Below are 19162 nucleotides of genomic sequence, written 5' to 3'. Positions count from 1 at the left end.
GTCATATATTGCTACTACTATACAATTTCTTCTTCATATCTAGCTTTCTGAACATGAACTGAGTCAAGTTTGTTCAGATGATACAGTCTTTATGTTATTCTGAGTTTTGATTTGCTCGATGATGTTTTATGATAACTTGAAGACATGGCCATCCAGAGGTGCCACAAATCTACTGAATAAGAAGCACATTATCAACCCATTAAATTTTTCTGGACTTTGTATTTATTACTAAAGCTAAAATAATTTAGTAGCTACTAACCTTAATGATAATCCTCTTTATCTTAGAATCACTTAGCTATCTTTGTTTTTTTTGGGTTTTTTTGTTTTTCTTTTTTTAATTTGGTTTTTTTCGAGACAGGGTTTCTCTGTATAGGCCTGGCTGTCGTGGAACTCACTCTGTAGACCATGCTGGCCTCCAACTCAGAAATTCGCCTGCCTCTGCCTTCCAGAGTGCTGGGATTACAGGCGTGCACCACCACCGCCCGGCCACTTAGCTATCTTTAAGTAGCTACTGGGCCATCTTATTTCGTCAGTAACATGACTAATAGTTCTAAATTGTGTTTATTACAATTTTTCAAATCTATTTGAAGTGAATTATAATCATCCTACTTTGTTAGATAGGATTCCATTGCAATTGCATTTATAAAAACTAAGTAGGTTCATGAAGTTAGTAGGTAAAATATTTTAATTCTAGTGACTAAGCAACCACTTCTAAAAATACTTTCCTCATAGGTGTGTTCCTTTACTGTGTGCTTTAACACAGAAATAGCAGATTAGTCTGTTCTTTGCTTGGTTAGGCTGATTACATATGACTCCAACTGTATTTTTATATAATTTATTTAAAAGCTGTTCTCTGCTTCAAAAATAAGTAAAATTGAATCTATGATTGCAAAAATTAAGAAACTGTCTTCTCAAAAAAAGAAAGAAAGAAAGAAAGAAAGAAAGAAAGAAAGAAAGAAAGAAAGAAAAAGAAGGAAAGAAAGAAAAGAAACTGTCTTCTCAGTGTGCACAGTTCTAAGCTCTGATTTGGGGTAGCAGATGCTGTTTTTAGTTTTTTGTTTTGTTTTGTTTTTGTTTTGAGAGGTCTAACTGTAACCTAGGCTGACCTACAATACAGTATATAGGAGAGGATGATATTGAACTACTGATCTTCCTTCATCACCTCCCAAATACTAGGTTTACAGGCATAGCCAGGCCTCACTTTGGGCACAGTTCTATCAATGGTTCATCATCATCTGAAATTTAGGAAAGTAGTACAAGCAGCTCAACTGGAGTAACTGTTGAGTCCAGAAGCTGACAGGTGTTTCATAGACCACTCAGTGTGGAAACTTATTCTAGACATGTACCGTCATACTGTTTGTTTATAATTTAAAAATCTTTTTTAAATCAAGGCTGAAAAGCTTCAGAATAAATAAGGGAAAGTCATCCTGACAGAATGTTCGGTTCATCTATGGATGAAAATTCAGACGCCCTAATGTATATAAGTTTATCTTCAATATCTGAACACTGGACTACAAGATCTTGAGAGAAGCTTAATCATTGCTGGTGCTGGGAAAGGGGGGAAAAGGAACTAGAAACAGGATGTAAACGGGAAGGGCAGCGAAGTATCTATCCTAAGGGTGGTGTCTCTTGGAACTAGACTAAGGAGACAGTTGGGAAAGGTTAGGAATGCTACCGTATTGTAACTTTAATAGGAAACTAGCCCCCTTACCCCTACCCTAAGTTTTTGTTTTGTTTTGTTGGGGTTTTTTTGTTTGTTTGTTTTTGTTTTTGGCCTTTTCGAGACAGGGTTTCTCTGTATAGCCCTGGCTGTCCTGGAACTCACTCTGTAGACCAGGCTGGCCTCGAACTCAGAAATCCGCCTACCTCTGCCTCACAAGTGCTGGGATTACAGGCGTGTGCCATTACTGCCTGGCAAGAAAAAAAAATTTTTTTAAAGATACATGATTTTCTCGCAGAGAGACTTGAGTAAATGAAGTTTCAAATAATATCTACCTTAAGAGAGGGGTCAGGGTCACTTTTACCCAGAATACACTAAGCCCCTTGGAAAACGGTCCACAATTCCTGAGGGTAAGCCTGTTTTTCTTTCTTTTTCTTTTCTTTACTTTTCTTTTTTTTTTTTTTTAAGCTAATTGACAAGCCTTCAGCATCACACTGAACTCATTTCAATAAGTACTTTAAAAAAATTAATCAGGATTGCCTAGATATCCCGTGCGAGCAATAGAGACCACGGACATTAGGGTCGTCAAAGAAGCCATTTTTTTTAAAGGTTTTTGTCTTGGGCCGAGAACTCCTATTCAAAACGCCTCAAACATTACGTTTAAATCTATGTGTTTAACTATGATGAATGTGTTTGCTAACAGGGCAGAACCTAACACAAAAAGGCGAAAACCCACTCTAGGCCTCTCTGTAGCAACGAAGTTCTCCACCAACGATCACCATCATACCCATCCGCGGGAAAGCTCCCTCTACACGCCGAAGAAAGCGTAGTCTCCGAGGGCACTCCCGCCACACCGCGCGAGATGCTTCGCTTGCCCTCTTGGGAATTGTAGTTTAAGTCACTGAAGATGGCTTAGTCAGGCCAGTAAAGAGTGAGTCCAAAAAACTACAACTCCCGGTGTGCTCCAGGGTGGCGAGTGGCCGCAGCAGTGACGACTGTGGCGGAGAAGGCCCGGAGGGGCTCTGCGTTCTGGAGTGGCGCTGCTTGGTCAGGCCGCTGGGTTAGGGCTGCTGGTGTGGCGTTTGAGGAGAACTGCGAGTCTCTTTGGCATATCCCCGTCGGGATCCCAGCTGCGATGAGTGCTGCCCGGGAGTCTCACCCACACGGGGTGAAACGTTCAGCCTCCCCGGACGACGATGTAAATAACAATGGATGAGGGTTGAGGCCTAGTGAAGGCTGGGGTAGGCCGGGAAGGGTGGATGGAGGAAGAAGCGCCCGAAGGAAAGGGGCGCAACAAGGGATGTCTTCCTTTTCTTAAAAGAATCTGAAGCATTGAAGAAGCCCTGAGCTGAGATCCAGAGACCTGCATAGGAAGTGGGGGTTGAGGAAGGAAATCCTGAGAAGGATCGAGAAGGAAAAAGAGCTTAATTCAGATGTTTTTTGCGTTTTGGGGGACCGGTGAAGCTCATTTCTTAGTCATTTCAGGATAGATATGTCATACTCCTGATTTAGGTTTTAAACGTTCCTCAGACAATGGCGAAATGTTCAATCACATTTGGACAAATTTTCCAGTCCGAATCATTTTTTGCTGTGTACTGGTACTGCCCTTTGCTACTCCATTCATAATAAACAGAGACCAATAGTAAGCCGAAGATTGTGGTAGACAGTTTGGTAATGAAATAATGGCGAGGTCAGAGGGAGTGAGAGCCAGAAGCTCATTTTGATGTCAAATACCTTTTTCCTGTCCTCTCATGCCTTCAGCTTATCAGTTTAAATAATAAACTGGCCCTTATAACCTGTTAAATACTGACTGCTGTGCCAGATACTGAAATTGAAAGAGTAATGAAGAGGATGGTTATGTTATATTTGTCTTAGCTCTATCATAGTAGTGGGAAGGGAACATGAGGAAGTCGTCTTTGAGACAGATAAAAGTGTATCTCACTTATTCATACATTGTCAGCTTCAGAATTGTAATTTTTAGTGCAGTTTGATGTCTTTCATAAGTCCTTTATGAGCTATAAAAGGCTCCCTGAACTATTTTGTAGTTAATGAGAGAATACTAAGAACTACACTCTTTTGGTTGGAAGATGGGGGTGAGGACTAGAACAGTAAGAGCATCTAAATAAATTTTAGTCCTGTAAGATTAATAATCAATTAAAAAAGAATGGAGGAATGACTGGTTGTCTGTGAGAGTAATTCATGTCCCTTGTCATCCCTGCTACTGGAATTTAGATCTTCCATTGTTAATACAGTCATTCTGCATTGTTAGGAACATGTCTAGGTTTTTTAGTGATCTAAACTTTAAAATAGATCTAAAAGAACTGTTACACTGTTTTCCTCCTAATAACTGTGATTACTAGAATGTCACACATACTTGCTTTGATAGACTCAGAAATAAAACAACTTTTGAGCCAGGTGCACTTTGATATATTTCAAATCCTGTAACTGTTGTCTTTAAAGGTAATTATAGTTCCATTTCAAGATTGGGACCTGAGATTTTGACTATTCTATCAAATAGAATGTTGTTAATGCTATGGTATATACAGTAACTTGTCCCTTAACAGTGGTTTTCTTAATTCATTTTCTGTTGTTTATGTTTATTATTTTTACTGCTAATTGGATGTTACCTTGCTTGATATTTTTGTTTGCTTAGCTCATCTTTATTTTCAAGATACACCTGGTAGTTTTAGAAAATCTACTATCAGTAGTGTGGTAGTTATCTACTGCAAGGGGTTTTGGTTCAGTGACTTTATGCATAATCGAGGGCAACAAAACCAGAAGATACTAGAAATAGATATCATATCTCAGAATGCACTGCTAGGAGAGGGTAACATAGAAGTAATCTCAAGTTTATAGTCAGTGGGATGTGTATCTGAGGAGCAAAACTGACTGCAGTCTATGGTGAGGAAAAAGAGCTTTTTGAGGCTTCATTGGTTTGGTTGAAGTAGATAATGAAAGCTGTTATCAGAGTAGGAGAATCACAAATACTCATTAGGCACTATGTATTTTGGAAATGTGCTTGCTGTTCTTGGAAAGGAAGAACCAAAAGCCACCAACAATGCATTAAAAAATGAAATTAGCCGGGCGGTGGTGCATGCCTTTAATCCCAGCTGAGACAGGCGGATTTCTGAGTTCGAGGCCAGCCTGGTCTACAGAGTGAGTTCCAGGACAGCCAGGGCTACACAGAGAAACCCTGTCTCAAAAAAATTAATTAATTAATTTAATTTAATTAAAGATTGTAAAAATATTATTCAGGTAAAAACGTTGTCAAGACATAGCATGTTTGCTGCTATGTTCTTGTTGTGTGTGTGTGTGTGTGTGTGTATGTGCTGGTCATTGAAACCTGGGCCTTATGTGTAAGCTACAACCCCAGCCTGAGTGTATTCTTGTAATAGAGGGGAAATTGGAAAAGTTGGATTCTAGATAGTTGTATTTTTAGGTTTTTACAGTTCTGCAACTATGGCTCGTGGAACACGAGATAATTTGGCCCTGTGCAGTATGTGTGGAAGAAGTAGACGTTGTGGTCAGAATGGGAGCTGCTCATGCAGTCCCTGAGCCCTGTGTCTTTTATTACCTGCCCATCTGTTTGCTTGTTGGACTGTGAGCGGCTCTAGAGCAGTGGTTCTCAGCCTTCCTAGTGCTGCAGCCCTTCAGTTCTGTTCTTTGTGTTGTGGTGGTCCCCAGCCATAAAATTTTTTGTTGCTACTTCATAACTAATTTTGCTACTATTATGAACCATACTGTAAACATCTGATATGCCATCCCCAAAAGAGGCTCCTAGGTTGAGAACCACTGCTCTAGAGGGAATGGGAGTGGAAGGTTATTTGTAAGTTAAAGAAGGTTGCATGTTGAGCTGGGCATGCTGGCACACACCTGTAATCCCAGCACAACATGCAACATGCAGCAATCCTTGGGAGGCAGAGGCAGGCGGATTTCTGAGTTAGAGGCCGGCCTGGTCTACTGAGTGAATTCCAGGACAGCCAGGACTACACAGAGAAACCCTGTCTCGCAAAAAAAAAAAAAAAAAAAAAAAAGGTTGCATGTTGACTACCCTTAGGCTGAGAACCAGGAGTGTTTCAGGTTTCAGAATTTGTTAGATTTGGGAATATTTGCATATTTATAATGAGCTATCTTGAGGATAAGGTCTGAGTAGAGGTAAGAGATTGACCGATTTCACCTACCTCTGATTGAGTTACCTTGTAAGATCAGGTGAATAATTTGGGCCATTTTAACATTCAAAATAACTTTGGAGTCAGCTTTTCAGTTTTCATATTAGATTTTTAACCTGTATGCAACTCTTCATGCATTCTTAAGATGTTTCTTCTATTGGTATTTGTGGTTTAGTTTGGTTTTGGATGTGGGAAATCAAACCCACAACCTTATAGATGCTAAGCAAGTTCTCTACCACTGAGCTGTGCCCCCAGCCATTGGGCTTTTGATTCAAGGGTACTGTGTACCTAAATTTTCTGTGTAGCCCCAAGGCACAGGACACTGCTGTGTCTATAATCTCATGATTATAGATAGTCATGGACCACCACTCCAGTCATAAAGTAGACTTCTGAAAAGTCTTAGTAAAATAAGGAATCAAAACTAAGTTAAATGTCAGTCTTGGCAAGTAGTTTAGTGAGAATAAGAGTTGGTAGTAGTGGTACTTTATTATAATGAGCTAGAAATAGTTAGGACTAATTGATCTATAAAAAGATCTGCAGTCATGGAAAGGAATAGAGATTTGTAACTTAGGCAGCCAAAATTATGAGAACATATAATCTCCTCACCAAATGTAATTTAGAAGAACAAGTGGTGTGGAGCAAATGTTTCAACTCTCAAATGCCCAGGAGAAGTTGTTCTCCTTGTTTTAAATTTTCTGTATATTTCATTTGTAATTTTCCGAGAAATAAAAGGGGACTATCAATGACTACTAACTAGGAATTTTAATCTAAATTTAACAATAGCAAATCTAAACTTGTACTCTATTGGTTTCTGATTTTTAACAGTCTTTAACCCACAGAGTTGGCATCCTGGGGATACAGCTGACTGGTCGCTGATGTCATGTGTCAGCTAGAGCACATGGTTAAAGGTCACTGATCCATTTCTAATAGGTTTTAGCTTTCTCATCACTTCTATTTCTTATATTTTTGTAGTCAAAATGTAATACTTGGATTCTTTGAAAACTGAGGACTTACCATTTTGTGTTGGAGGTTTTTCACCTTTGTTCCATAATTGTAAAACATTTTTATTTTTTATTATATTTTAGTTAGAATGATCAATCCAATGAATGTCTTCATTTCTTTATCATCTTTTTCTTTAGTCACCTTTGTATGCACACCTGTCTTCAGCCTTTGCCCATTACAAATCAAGTAAATGTTGTACACATATAATAAAAGACAAAGTAAAAGTCAAGCATCCTTTTAGAAAAATTAGATGGTCTCAGCTCTTCTTGCAAAGTGAAACTCTTTCTGCAAAACGGAGCCCTTCCCATTGAGTGGCTTTATGGATGAGGGTACCATATTCTTTATTCCTGTTTTGTCTTACTTGATTGGGTTGGAAAAACTCATCTAGTCATTTATTATACAAAGAATCAGCCTGAGTTATTTGCACATGACTTCATCCTCATTTTTAGCCTATAGTCTATACTACCTGCTGTTTTGCTTTATTACTAGTTTTTGTGTGTATAAGTGTGTTGCTTACAAATATGTCTGTACATCAAGTATATGCCTCGTACCCATGGAGGCCAGAAGAGATTTCATAGAACGGGAGTCACAGACAGCTGTCAACTGCCACAGCAGTGCTGGGAACCAAACCCAGGGTCTCTAAAAGAGCATCTGTTGCTCTTAACACGGAGACAGCTCTCTGGCCCTCTTCTTTTTTAAAAATCTTAGTTCTAAATGCCATTTGTCAGTTTTCTTCTTTTGGATAAAAATGTAAAATTCTGCACAACAGATGACTGGACATTTTGACAGTAAAGTATTTGACACAATATAGTGCACAAAGTTTTTCTCTTTTCTGTTTCATTACTTTTAGTCATCTTTAGTATGGCTGCAAGTTGTTGACAGATTTTAATGAAATCTTACATTTGTTTCAAAATGTAGAGGAAAATATAGTTATTATGATTCTATAGTACATAAATTAACAAAAGGGTTCAGTGACACATTGTTACTTGAAAGATACAATGAATTTTAGTCTTTTTTTTTTTTTTTGGAAGATCTCTAAGAAACAATAAAATGTATAACATTTTGGGTCTAATAAATACTTGGAATTTCTCAAACAAGCACCTGAAAGATTATGATGACATTCTATTCCTTAGAATATCAGCAAAGTGTATTTTTGAGTGATTTATTACTTTTTTGTGTATGTGTACATGTGTACTTACATGTGTACACATAGCATAACTCCATGTCACACTCACTACATGGGAGTCAGTCCCTTCCTTCCACTTGGGAATCCCAGGGATTAAACTTAGGTTGTCAGGCTAGGCAGCAAGCCCCTTCTCCCATTGAGCCATCGTACTGGCCCAAACCCAGAATTTTTAAAGCTTTGTTTAACAGTCCTGGCAGCCTTCAGGTCCTGAGTGCTCTAGTCCCCTTCACAGCTTGATCTAGGGTAGTAGGTGTCACAGATTTGCATCTTGGAGCTGGGGACCCACAGGAGTGTGTACACAGTAATGTATGAGTACTCTGTGATGCTGGCATTTTCTGGCTTTATAGACAGTTGTGGCTGTAACAAAATTAGGGTTTAGCTGGGTGGTGGTGGTGCACACCTTTAATCCCAGCACTTGGGAGACAGAGGCAGGTGGATTTCTTGAGTTTGAGGCCAGCCTGGTCTACAGAGTGAGTTCCAGGACAGCCAGGGCTACACAGGGAAACCCTGTCTTGAAAAACCAAAAAAATAAACAAATAAATAAAATTAAGGGTTCTGCCATGAAGTGTGTGGGGGTGGGGTGGGGGGGGGAGCCTAGCAGAACTCAGATGTGATACAGTGATTAACTTCTAAAAACCATGAGGCCAAGTTAGTTAAAACTGGCAGAAGAAAACTTAGAGATTGATTTTAATTATTTTAGTACTTGTAAATGCAGAAACAAAAACCAAGATAATTATTGTCTTGCAGCTTGGATCTAGCAATTGGGAGGCAGCAGACTTGGGCAATGAAGAAAGAAAACAAAAGTTCTTGAGACTTATGGGTGCCGGAAAGGTAAGCATTGTGTGTTTGTTTTTATCTTTAAGACAGTGCTGTGTTTATATGGTTAAGGGAGGAGTATGGGGCATCTCGGGGGTCCATTTTTTTCCGTTTGATTTATTTTTGGCTTTGGGAAATACACCTAGCTTAACCAAATGTTTTCAATTTATACTATTTCTGAACCAGTCTGGACTTTTCTGCACCTTTGATTAGTATGGTTAGAGACTGTATGAAGAAAATTGGATTTGTATAAACTCAGCTGATGGTTTGCTGCCTGGTGGTTTTCGGTTTTTGGTGTTGTTGTTTTTTGTTTGTTTGTTTGGTTGGTTGGTTGGTTGGTTTTTTCAAGACAGGGTTTCTCTGTAAAGCCCTGACTGTCCTGGAACTCACTCTGTAGACCAGGCTGGCCTCGAACTCAGAAATCCGCCTGCCTCTGCCTCCCAGAGTGCTGGGATTACAGGCGTGCGCCACCACCGCCCGGCCACCTGGTGGTTTTCATAGTAGGCATTTCTAAGCAATTACAGCTGCTGCCCAAAGTCAGAAGTCTGTGTTTCATAGCCCTTAAAGTAGCAGCCAAGGGACTAGTCCTTATCAGAGGCCTAATTGTAGGAATGTTGCATATATCTTGTAATACTCCCAAGTTTAATTAAATGTGTAGTTATAGGTACTAAGAAAGCACTCTTTGAAAACCTTTCTTTTCCTAGCAGTTTTGTTTTACAAACTGCATTTGAAAGCACTGGCAGAGCATTATCTTCTTTTCAACATCCCAAAATAAAACCCCACCCTTTGTTTTTGGTGTACGCTGGAAGTCCTGGTGCATTTCACCTGCAGTTACTAATTATCTAAGATATGCCAGCACTACTCTGCATCCTGGGTATCACCAGTGGTGACGTGACTGTTGTGCATTGAAAGAAACGGAAACTAATATAGAGTCATTAGTGTGAGGGAGCATACAGAGGTAGCCAGTTAGCTCTGACTCTTCCGCACAAGAAAGCTTCCAGAAGTAGTAGTGGGCAGATCTGCAAGCATGGCTCCCAGCAGAGGGTTCTGAGGAGAGAGGGCTGAGAGCAGCAGACCCTCACAGAGCTGTCTGGAAGCATGTCTATAGTGAGTCAATGGTCCTTGCTTCCTAGTGATTGGTAGTTTTGTGGTAGTATACAACTTCCTTTTGGAATCTACAAATAAAAGATTTGTTAAAGGTGTATAAAGTAATAATTTAGGGGATATGATCAAGTATTAGGATGGAAATTCTGACAGTATTAAAAACATCCTAACAGAATCTGTAAAATTTGGTAAAAAGTTAATGGACTTTCTACCATCATATAAATCTTTGCCTAAAGGTGGAGCTTAGATGTGTCCTTAGGTGGGAGAAACAGGAAGACATACAGTTGTCTCCACAGGTGCTTGTTAAGGTTGCTTTGGAATTAGATTTAATCTTTCCCTCTTTTCATGGGTTCCTTTTCTATGTTAGGAAATGAAATGGGAGCTAACATAATGAGACTAATTTTGTAGTTTCTTTGAATCAAATTTTTTTGTGTGTGTGGGGGGGTTGTTTTGTTTTTTTGTTTGTTTTTTTTTTTGCTTTTTTGGTTTTTTGTTTTTGGTTTTTTGTTTGTTTGTTTGTTTGTTTGGTTTTTGGTTTTTGGTTTTTTGGATTTGGGTTTTTTCAAGACAGGGTTTCTCTGTATAGCCCTGACTGTCCTGGAACTCACTCTGTAGACCAGGCTGGCCTTGAACTCAGAAATCCACCTGCCTCTGCCTCCCAGAGTGTTGGGATTACAGGCATGCGCCATCACCGCCCGGCTGAATCAAAGTATTTTTATGTTTTGTATTACATTGTTTTAAGGTCTGTCTTTGACAGGTTGAAATTGAGGGTTTATTGTAATCTAATAAAGAACTAGCTAGTTAATTGTGGTATATTGTAAATAGTAATCTTCATTTTCTATTACTTGGTACATGATGTCCTTATTTATTTATTTATTTATTTATTTATTTATTTTCTTACGAGACAGGGTTTCTCTGTGTAGCCCTGGCTGTCCTGGAACTCACTCTGTAGACCAGGCTGGGCTCAAACTCAGAAATCCGCCTGCCTCTGCCTCCCGAGTGTTAGGATTAAAGCCGTGTGCCACCACTGCCTGGCTAAGGCTATTATTTGCTTTCAATCTACATAAGTTTGGGGGGGGGGTGGTTTTGTTTTGTTTGTTTGCTTGCTTGCAGTTTTTTTTATAATTTATATTTTTATTTTTTATATTCAATACTGAATGTTTTTATACCAATCATAAAAATGATGGACATGTTATTAAATGAACATTAAAAAGATAAAGTCTTTGGTTTGTTTTGTTTTTAGTAGAGTTTAAAATCTTTGTTCTTACTGTGGTAAAAGCCCAAAATAAGAACAATTCTTAGACATTGGAGTTCATTGTGATAAGGCTGTACTTGAATGTCCCTCAATCACCAAAGGATTTCACCTCCATAGTAGCTAAGTTAAGAGCTAACAGTTCTGCTGTGCCAAGGAATTGATTGTTTGGATACAGATTTCCTGCTATGGTCAAAGATATTTGACTTGAGTGATTGTCATCATTCTCAGCCCACAGGGAACAGGTTACATTCATTTAAGAAATGGTGTGTGTATTAAGATGGTCTATCCATGAAGTCATGCATCAACTATTTCAATGAACAATGGCTCTGCTTGGAGGGTGGCACAATCATTAGGTGAGGATAAGATTCTGGTTCATTGGCTGTGATGATTTTGAAAAGCATTCACCTCAGAAAAGAGTAACCTATAAGGTCATCTTCTTCAAACTTGATACAATAATTATAAATATCAAGCAAAACATTCAATCTCACTTTGTTGTTCTCTTACAAGCCACCTCCCAAATTAATTTTCTACATTTCCTTTGGCTATATAAATAATTTTGAGATATGTAAGCTGTTCTGAAAACCACAGTATAGTGTAAAAACATCAAATAAACAATCCTACTTATAGAGAGGCTGAGATAGGAGAAACATGATATCAAGACCATTATGTGGTACACAGCAAGACACTGTCACATACAAACAATCAAAGTGTTTATGGATTGTACAATATTGGACATATTTCTCCACTTACCAAATTAGACCACTGGATGACAGCCAACAAATTTCTTAATTCCTCATATTTTTTAATTTCAATTGATAATATGTTGGTAATACTAATTTTCATATTAAGAGATATTAAGGAAAAGTGATTGTTACTTCCTGTTATTTTTGTTGTTAGAAGTGGAATTATGTTTGTGTGGGTTTGATGAAAGATTACTTTCTTGCTTTTTCTAGGGTATAGTTTCTCTCCTTGTGTTGGTGTTTTCCATCTATTATCCTTTTTAGGGCTGGATTTGTAGAAAGATATTGTATAAATTTGGTTTTGTCATGGAATATCTTGGTTTCTCCATCTATGATGATTGAGAGTTTTGCTGGGTATAGTAGCCTGGACTGGCATTTGTGTTCTCTTAGAGTCTGCATGAGATCTGCCCAGGATCTTCTAGCTTTCAAGGTCTCTGGTGAGAAGTCTGGTGTGATTCTGATAGGCCTGCCTTTATGTGTTATTTGACCTTTTCCCTTACTGCTTTTAATATTCTTTGTTTTGTGCATTTGGTGTTTAGACTATTATGTGATGGGAGGAATTTCTGTTCTGGTCCAGTCTTTTTGGAGTTCTGTAGGCTTTTTGTATGTTCACGGGCATCTCTTTAGGGAAGTTTTCTTCTATAATTTTGTTGAAGATATTTACTGGCCCTTTTTTTTTTTTCTTTTTAGTTTTTCGAGACAGGGTTTCTCTGTGTAGCCCTAGCTGGCCTGGAACTCGCTCTGTAGACCAGGCTGGCCTTGTACTCAGAAATCCACCTGCCTCTGCCTCCCAAGTGCTGGGATTACAGGCGTGCGCCACCACCACCCAGCTTTACTGGCTCTTTAAGTTGAGAATCTTCCCTCTTCTATACCTATTATCCTTAGGTTTGGTTTTCTCATTGTGTCCTGGATATCCTAGATGTTTTGGGTTAGGAGCTTTTTGCTTTTGGGGGCTCTTTTTGTTTTTTTGTTTTTTGACTGTTGTATCAGTGTTTTCTATGGTATCTTCTGCACCTGAGATTCTCTCTTCCATCTCTTGTATTCTATTGATGCTTGCATCTATGACTCCTGATCTCTTTCCTAGGTTTTCAAGCTCCAGGGTTGTCTCACTTTGTGATTTATTTATTGTTTCTAGTTCCATTTTTAGATCCTAGATAGTTTTGTTCATTTCCTTTGCCTGTTTTTGTGTTTTTCTGTAATTCCTTAAGGGATTTTTGTGTTTCCTCTTTAAGGGCTTCTAGCTGTTTACCTGTGTTTTCCTGTATTTCTTTAAGGGAATTATTTATGTCCTTCTTAAAGTCCTCTATCATTATCATGAGAAGTGATTTTAGATCCAAATCTTGCTTTTCCAGTGTAATGGTGCATCCAGGACTTGCTATGGTGGAAGACTAGGGTTCTGATGATGCCAAGTAACCTTGGTTTCTGTTGCTTATGGTCTTATGCTTGCTTCCTGTCATCTGGTTATAGCAAGTGCTACCTGTCCTCGCTATATCTGACTGGAGCCTTTCCTTCCTGGGATCCTGGTTGTGTCAGAACTCCTCAGAGTTGAGCTGTCTCTGTGGTCCTGTGATTCTGGGATCCTGTAATCCCGAGATCATCCTGGGTGTGTCCAAGCTCCTGGAATTCAAGCTGCCTCTGGGACCCCAAGATCCTGGTGTGACCAAGCTCCTGGGACCTTGGGATCTTGGGCGTGTAAAAGCGCCTGGGAGTGGAGCTTCCTCTGGGTGTTGTGGGACTGGCTGCGGAGTTTGTGCCCAAGGTCTGTTCAGGGCACCGGCCCAGACAGACTTGGTGTTTGCTTGCTTTCTAAGATATTCTTGAGGCATCTGGAAGAGATTGTAGAAAAGGTTTTAGGAAATTCAGGAGGTCTAGGCATAATGATAGCGCATGCCTTTCTTTAATCCCAGCACTCAGGGGGCAGAGGTAGGCAGATCTCTTAAATTGCCAGCCTGGTTTACAGAATAAGTTCCAGGATAGTCAGAGCTACATAGAGAAACCAGTGTTGAGATGGGGGCAAGGGGCCATGACAAAACACACTTAGCAGGAAAGAAAATGCTTGCGCTGACTTAATTTTCTGGTGCTTGCCTTTAACCCTATGCTTGGGAGGCAGATGCCGGTAGATCTCTTATGAGTTCAAGGCCAGCCTGGTCTACATAGTGAGACCTCGGCTCAAAATATTGGATCCTGATCTTTACCCCTTTGAATTTTCTGTCAGGGTATTCTCTGTTTTATTTTGATGGCACTACCTTCTGGCATCGTATAACCCACTATTTACATTTGTGTATTTCTTGCTAGTACATAATTCTATAAGGACAGAGATATTGATTTATGCCTTAATCTTCAGAATATCCCAGAAGCCTGCAGTAGTTTACACTACATTATAGTGAACACCCAGTAATTATATTGAATGAGCAATTTCAAGTTTTAATATATTTCCTCTTTCTTACAGAAAGAACACACTGGTCGTCTTGTTATAGGAGATCACAAATCAACATCTCACTTCCGAACAGGTAAGAAAAACATAATTAAAATAGAGGTGCTAGATCTATATTATTTTGAGCTTTTCTGTGCATAGTTTTGTTAATTAAAACATTTCAAGGGAAATATATTCTATTGGTAAAACAGTTACCTAGCATGGTTATAGCAGCACCAGAAAAGGAAAAAAATATTTGGGAAAAAATTTTAATAAAAACTGCAAATGAATTGGATTTTAATTCAGTCTGCTGCAAAGTAAACAAAATCTTGGTTGTTATGAATTAACAGCATAATCTAAACTAATTGAGCCAAAACAATTTTTTAAAGATTTATTTATTGTTGTATGTAAGTACCCTGTAGCTTTCTTCAGACACACCAGAAGAGAACGTCAGATCTCATTACGAATGGTTGTGAGCCACCATGTGGGTGCTGGGAATTGAACTCAGGACCTCTGGAAGAGCAGTCAGTGCTCTAACCACTAAGCCATCTCACCAGTTCCTTGAACAAAAATTTTAACTGAATCATTTATGTGACTTAAATAGTATATTTCAGAAATCATTTGACCTCTCATTTTTCTGACATTAGTTATTTCAGAATGATTAGCATTGTACCATAAGGCTGAACATCAGCTTTGCAAAATGGAAAGGCATTTTGGCAATTAATATTTCCTCTTTTAAAATTGGGAATTATAGCAAAGTGAAATAACATGAATGCATGAAAGACCGTGACAGTCCTCGCTGTGCTCACTAGATAATGAGTACCAAAGACATTGAGAGCTCTATGAAGAAAATAACCCAAAGCACAAAAACTTGTGATTGGAACCTAAAATTGCTTTTGTGTTTATACACTAAAGCACTGTGCCCAGTCTTGAGTACAGACTGTTGGGGACCATCCATTTTAAGTGGGGTTCACAGGGCTGTTAGTGCTCTGCGTCCTAGTGCAGAGTAAGTGTGAGCATGCAGATGTTGCATAGTAAATAACTTGGGTTTTTAGTTTATTTGTTCTATTAACTGAGAAGCAAAGCCAAGCACCAAGAAACATTAGCAGGCCCTGAGATGCCCTTGCCTGCTCTGAGCAGAATTGCTTGTTCTTGGTCTCTCTGCTCAGAGACAGATACTCTTTGTTATCAGAGGTTTTTAGGTCACTGGACAAAACCTTCAGAGTGATCTTTAGACACTTAAATTCAGAAGGTTGGCTCCTAAGTCATCATAAATATGTCTGTTGGCTACTGTGTTATTTAGTAGATGACAACTGTACTACAGAAACCGTCCACAGAACGCATTGTGAAGTTAATCACAGTTAGAGAACTCAGCCCTGAATAGAATAGCCTCTGTTTTGTGGGTCTTTTTGTGTAATCAAATGTTTTTGTTGATTTGACTGAATCATAACCAAAGTACAATGGACACGCAGGGGAAGAAGACAAGAAAATTAATGAAGAGCTGGAGTCTCAGTACCAGCAGAGCATGGACAGCAAACTGTCAGGACGGTACCGGCGGCACTGTGGGCTCGGCTTCAGTGAGGTACGGCTGCTCACAGCTGGGACGCGATCGCTTTCATTTGATGTTTGGGTTGCCAGAGCAGAAGGGAACCCCAATAGAGAGAAAATGCTTCCTCATCAGCCGCCTCAAACACTCTGACAACATGGCTCTGCCACTAGAGAGTCAGGAAATGTTCTTAAGGAGTTAAAATGAGTTTTTCCAATGTTGGCTTAGGGTAAATTTTACTTAAACTAGGTAGACCTTTAATAGATATGAATAAACACTCGTAAGATAAAATCTTTCATGTAAGTTTAAAATTCTGGCTTAGGTTTGTTTCTTAGCTGTTTCTTAACTGGTCTCTGTAATAAGTGCCAATGTATAATAATGACTGGTGTGGTGTGAATTACTAACAGATGCTGTTTCAGGAAGAGAGCAGCAGGAAATGTCAAGCTAGAGGCAGGGACAACGGAGAGCTCCTGGGAAGCCCTCCGTAAATCCTGGAGTGGCTGCCCTCAGTCGTTCCCTCAGCAGCCAGGGATTTGATTTGCCTATGGAATACTGACCTAATACTATTAAGTGGACTGCTTTGGGGGCTGGGGTGTTTTGAGACAGGGTCTTACTATGTAACCCCTGCTGGAACTTGAACTCATAGAGATCCACCTGCCTCTGCCTCCTGGGATCAGTGGGGCTGTTAAGACAGACAAAAATTATGACCAATGCCAGTTCCTGGCTCTTCCCTGGCCAGTGGTGCTTGCTTTTCCTTCATGCGCCTTTGGTTGATGTTTCAGGTAGAAGATCATGATGGAGAAGGTGATGTGGCTGGAGATGAGGATGAGGATGACTCTCCTGATGCTGAGAGTGCAGATGACTCGGACAGTGATTCCGAGTCTGAGAAGGAGGAGTCTGCAGAGGAGCTCCATGCTTCAGAGCATCCTGATGACACAGAAGACCCGAAGAGCAAAAAAGATGCCAAGAGCAATTACAAGATGATGTTTGTCAAGTCCAGTGGCTCCTAACTCCCAAACACTTAGTCTTTGTATTAAAAGTGAGCCTTCTTGTTATAATGCACAGTGGAGGACTGCTTATAGAGCACAGGCCTTTGTATTATAATTTTTAAAAAGGCCCTTTTAAATAACTACAAAGAGTGTTTGCTTTCAAATGCCGTGGGTTACATTTCTCCGGGCATGACTATAACCATTTTTGTAAAGAGTCAGAGTTGTATAAAATAAGAAATAAATACTGTACTCAGCTTCCTTTCATATTAGCTCATCTGCCCTCCCCCCACCGTTTGCCCATAGGAGCACTGTGGGGGACACTTGCTTTGTCTGTGGTAGCTCTCTCATCTTCATCTTTTGGTTTGTTCCTGTTTTTCTCTTACATGGTTCATTTGATACTGTGATGTGTTCCCTTGGTTACGCTTGTTAAAGTAGACCTGTCCGTCGTGGATGTGGCTGCTCCCAGCCACACCGCAGCCGTCGTGGGCAGTCCCTGCTTGTGTTAGTCTATGCTCTTGGACTAGAGCAGGCACAGGACACTGGTGTGTGGAACTGCCCTGTCACATTATTCAAAGGTTGCAAACCCAAAATGTCTTTATAGAATTTGATTTCACTGTACGGTAAAGTTTTGATAAAATTTGGCCAGTTTTTACAGAAGAAATTATTTCTCTGCCTGTTTAGTCCTATGTATTTAGAAATATGTAAAACTGGATTTTTTTTTTAAGATACTATGTGACCAAAGTTCATTTTTCTTCCTCCTAAGGTCTAAATAAAGAGAAAGCAGTTTCCCATATTTGATTGTGATGCCTTTATCCTCATTGTCTGTAAATGGGGAACAGGCTTATTGAATAAGAAGTAGGACACCATGTTCATCTTACCATCTTCTCCAGACTGATGGCTGAGAGAAGCATCACCAGGTAGCTGTGCTGCTGCTAGTGTGAGTGGGCAGGACTCTGCAGTCTACATGGGTGCATTATGGGGTAGTGGATGCAACTTTGAATAATTGTCAAATTTTAATGGGATTACAGATGGGAATCCAGCCTATATCAGAATTGATCCGTTACATATCAGACAGCAGTGTGTGCCTGGTGAGCTGGGCTTTGGAAAGCTGCTCTTTGGAAAGTTGAAATGTGGGGGCACAGAGCAGCTGATTTCTGATTTACAGACTACATTTTGTATTTTCACCCAAAGGGCCTTTTTGTTTTGTTTTTTAATTCCTCACACTCTACAAGTAAGAACTACCCATATAAGTATTCTCTGGATGATCAACAGTGTGTGTAAAGTACCTCAAAGAAGTTTGGTTTTAGCTTAAACACTCATTTTTCAAATCCAGCCTCTGGGATTGCACATTACAGTTAATTTAAGTAGAAACTGAAAACTAATTTGTGTTTAAGAATAGATAAGAGGCTCAGTGATTAAGAGCACTGGCTGTCCTTCCAGAGGATCCAGGTTCGCCTACATGGCAGCTTACAACTAATTTCAGTTCCAAGGAATCCAGGGTGCCCTTCTCACCTCCACAGGCACCAGGCACACAAGTGCTGCACAAACATACCAGAAGGCAAAACACCATTTAAGAAGAGAACCATGAGGGTGCTGGCCAGACATCCTAGTGCTAGGGAGACTGAGCTGATGGCCCTGAGGTCATAAGAAGCTGCGTAAAAGGACTGTCTCAGAAATAATAAGGGAAGCTGGAAACACCTGCTGCCTGGGAGGGCACTTCACTAGCGTATGTAAAGGCCCCAGACTCAGGACCACAAAAGAATGAAAGGAAGATCAGTGAGATCTTAAAGCATTTCCACCAATCCAGTTAAACATGCAGGGCTATTTATAAGGTGTTAAATTTTAATCCATGTTTAACCATTGAACACTAACAAAACTCAGAATAGGTTCTGAAGTAGTATTGGTCCATGAGGCCCTGCAGCCTGTAGCCTCTACACCACACTAACCACCTTGCCTATCTTATATGAATGACTATCAAAGTACTTTAGCAACATGAAAGGAAAACAAAAGACTTGATATGCCATCTTGTACCCGGTTTTTTAAAATGTAGGAAATTGAACCAGTGAGAAGGCCCAGTGGGTAGAGGCACTGGCTGTCAGTCCTGCCCTTGACAACCTGAGTTTGCTCTCCAGTACCCATGTAGGAGAAGTTCAGAGCCAACCGCTTTGAATTGTCCTCTGAACTTGCAGGCGTGCAATGGCAGCTGAGCACACACTCAAATGAGATAGAAAACCCAGAGAATACAAATTGGTTTTGAACAGTTGGACACAGTAGAAAGGTTA

At 39.8% G+C, this 19162-nt stretch overlaps 1 protein-coding gene across 1 annotated transcript; it reads left to right on the top strand.

Moving 5' to 3' along the window:
* Positions 1-2639: 2639 nt before the first annotated feature.
* Positions 2640-17673, top strand: C1H11orf58 (chromosome 1 C11orf58 homolog). The gene is made up of 5 exons (XM_052200758.1): positions 2640-2858; positions 8765-8848; positions 14382-14442; positions 15818-15927; positions 16674-17673. The coding sequence occupies exons 1-5, from the start codon at positions 2796-2798 to the stop codon at positions 16899-16901; spliced, it is 546 nt and encodes a 181-aa protein (XP_052056718.1). The 5' UTR covers positions 2640-2795; the 3' UTR covers positions 16902-17673.
* The last annotated feature ends 1489 nt before the right edge of the window (positions 17674-19162 follow it).

The sequence above is a fragment of the Apodemus sylvaticus genome, chromosome 1 (assembly GCF_947179515.1).
Source record: "Apodemus sylvaticus chromosome 1, mApoSyl1.1, whole genome shotgun sequence".
Taxonomy (NCBI): domain Eukaryota; kingdom Metazoa; phylum Chordata; class Mammalia; order Rodentia; family Muridae; genus Apodemus; species Apodemus sylvaticus.
The sequence above is the reverse complement of the archived record's forward strand: the minus strand, read 5'-3'. Positions and strand labels throughout refer to the sequence as shown.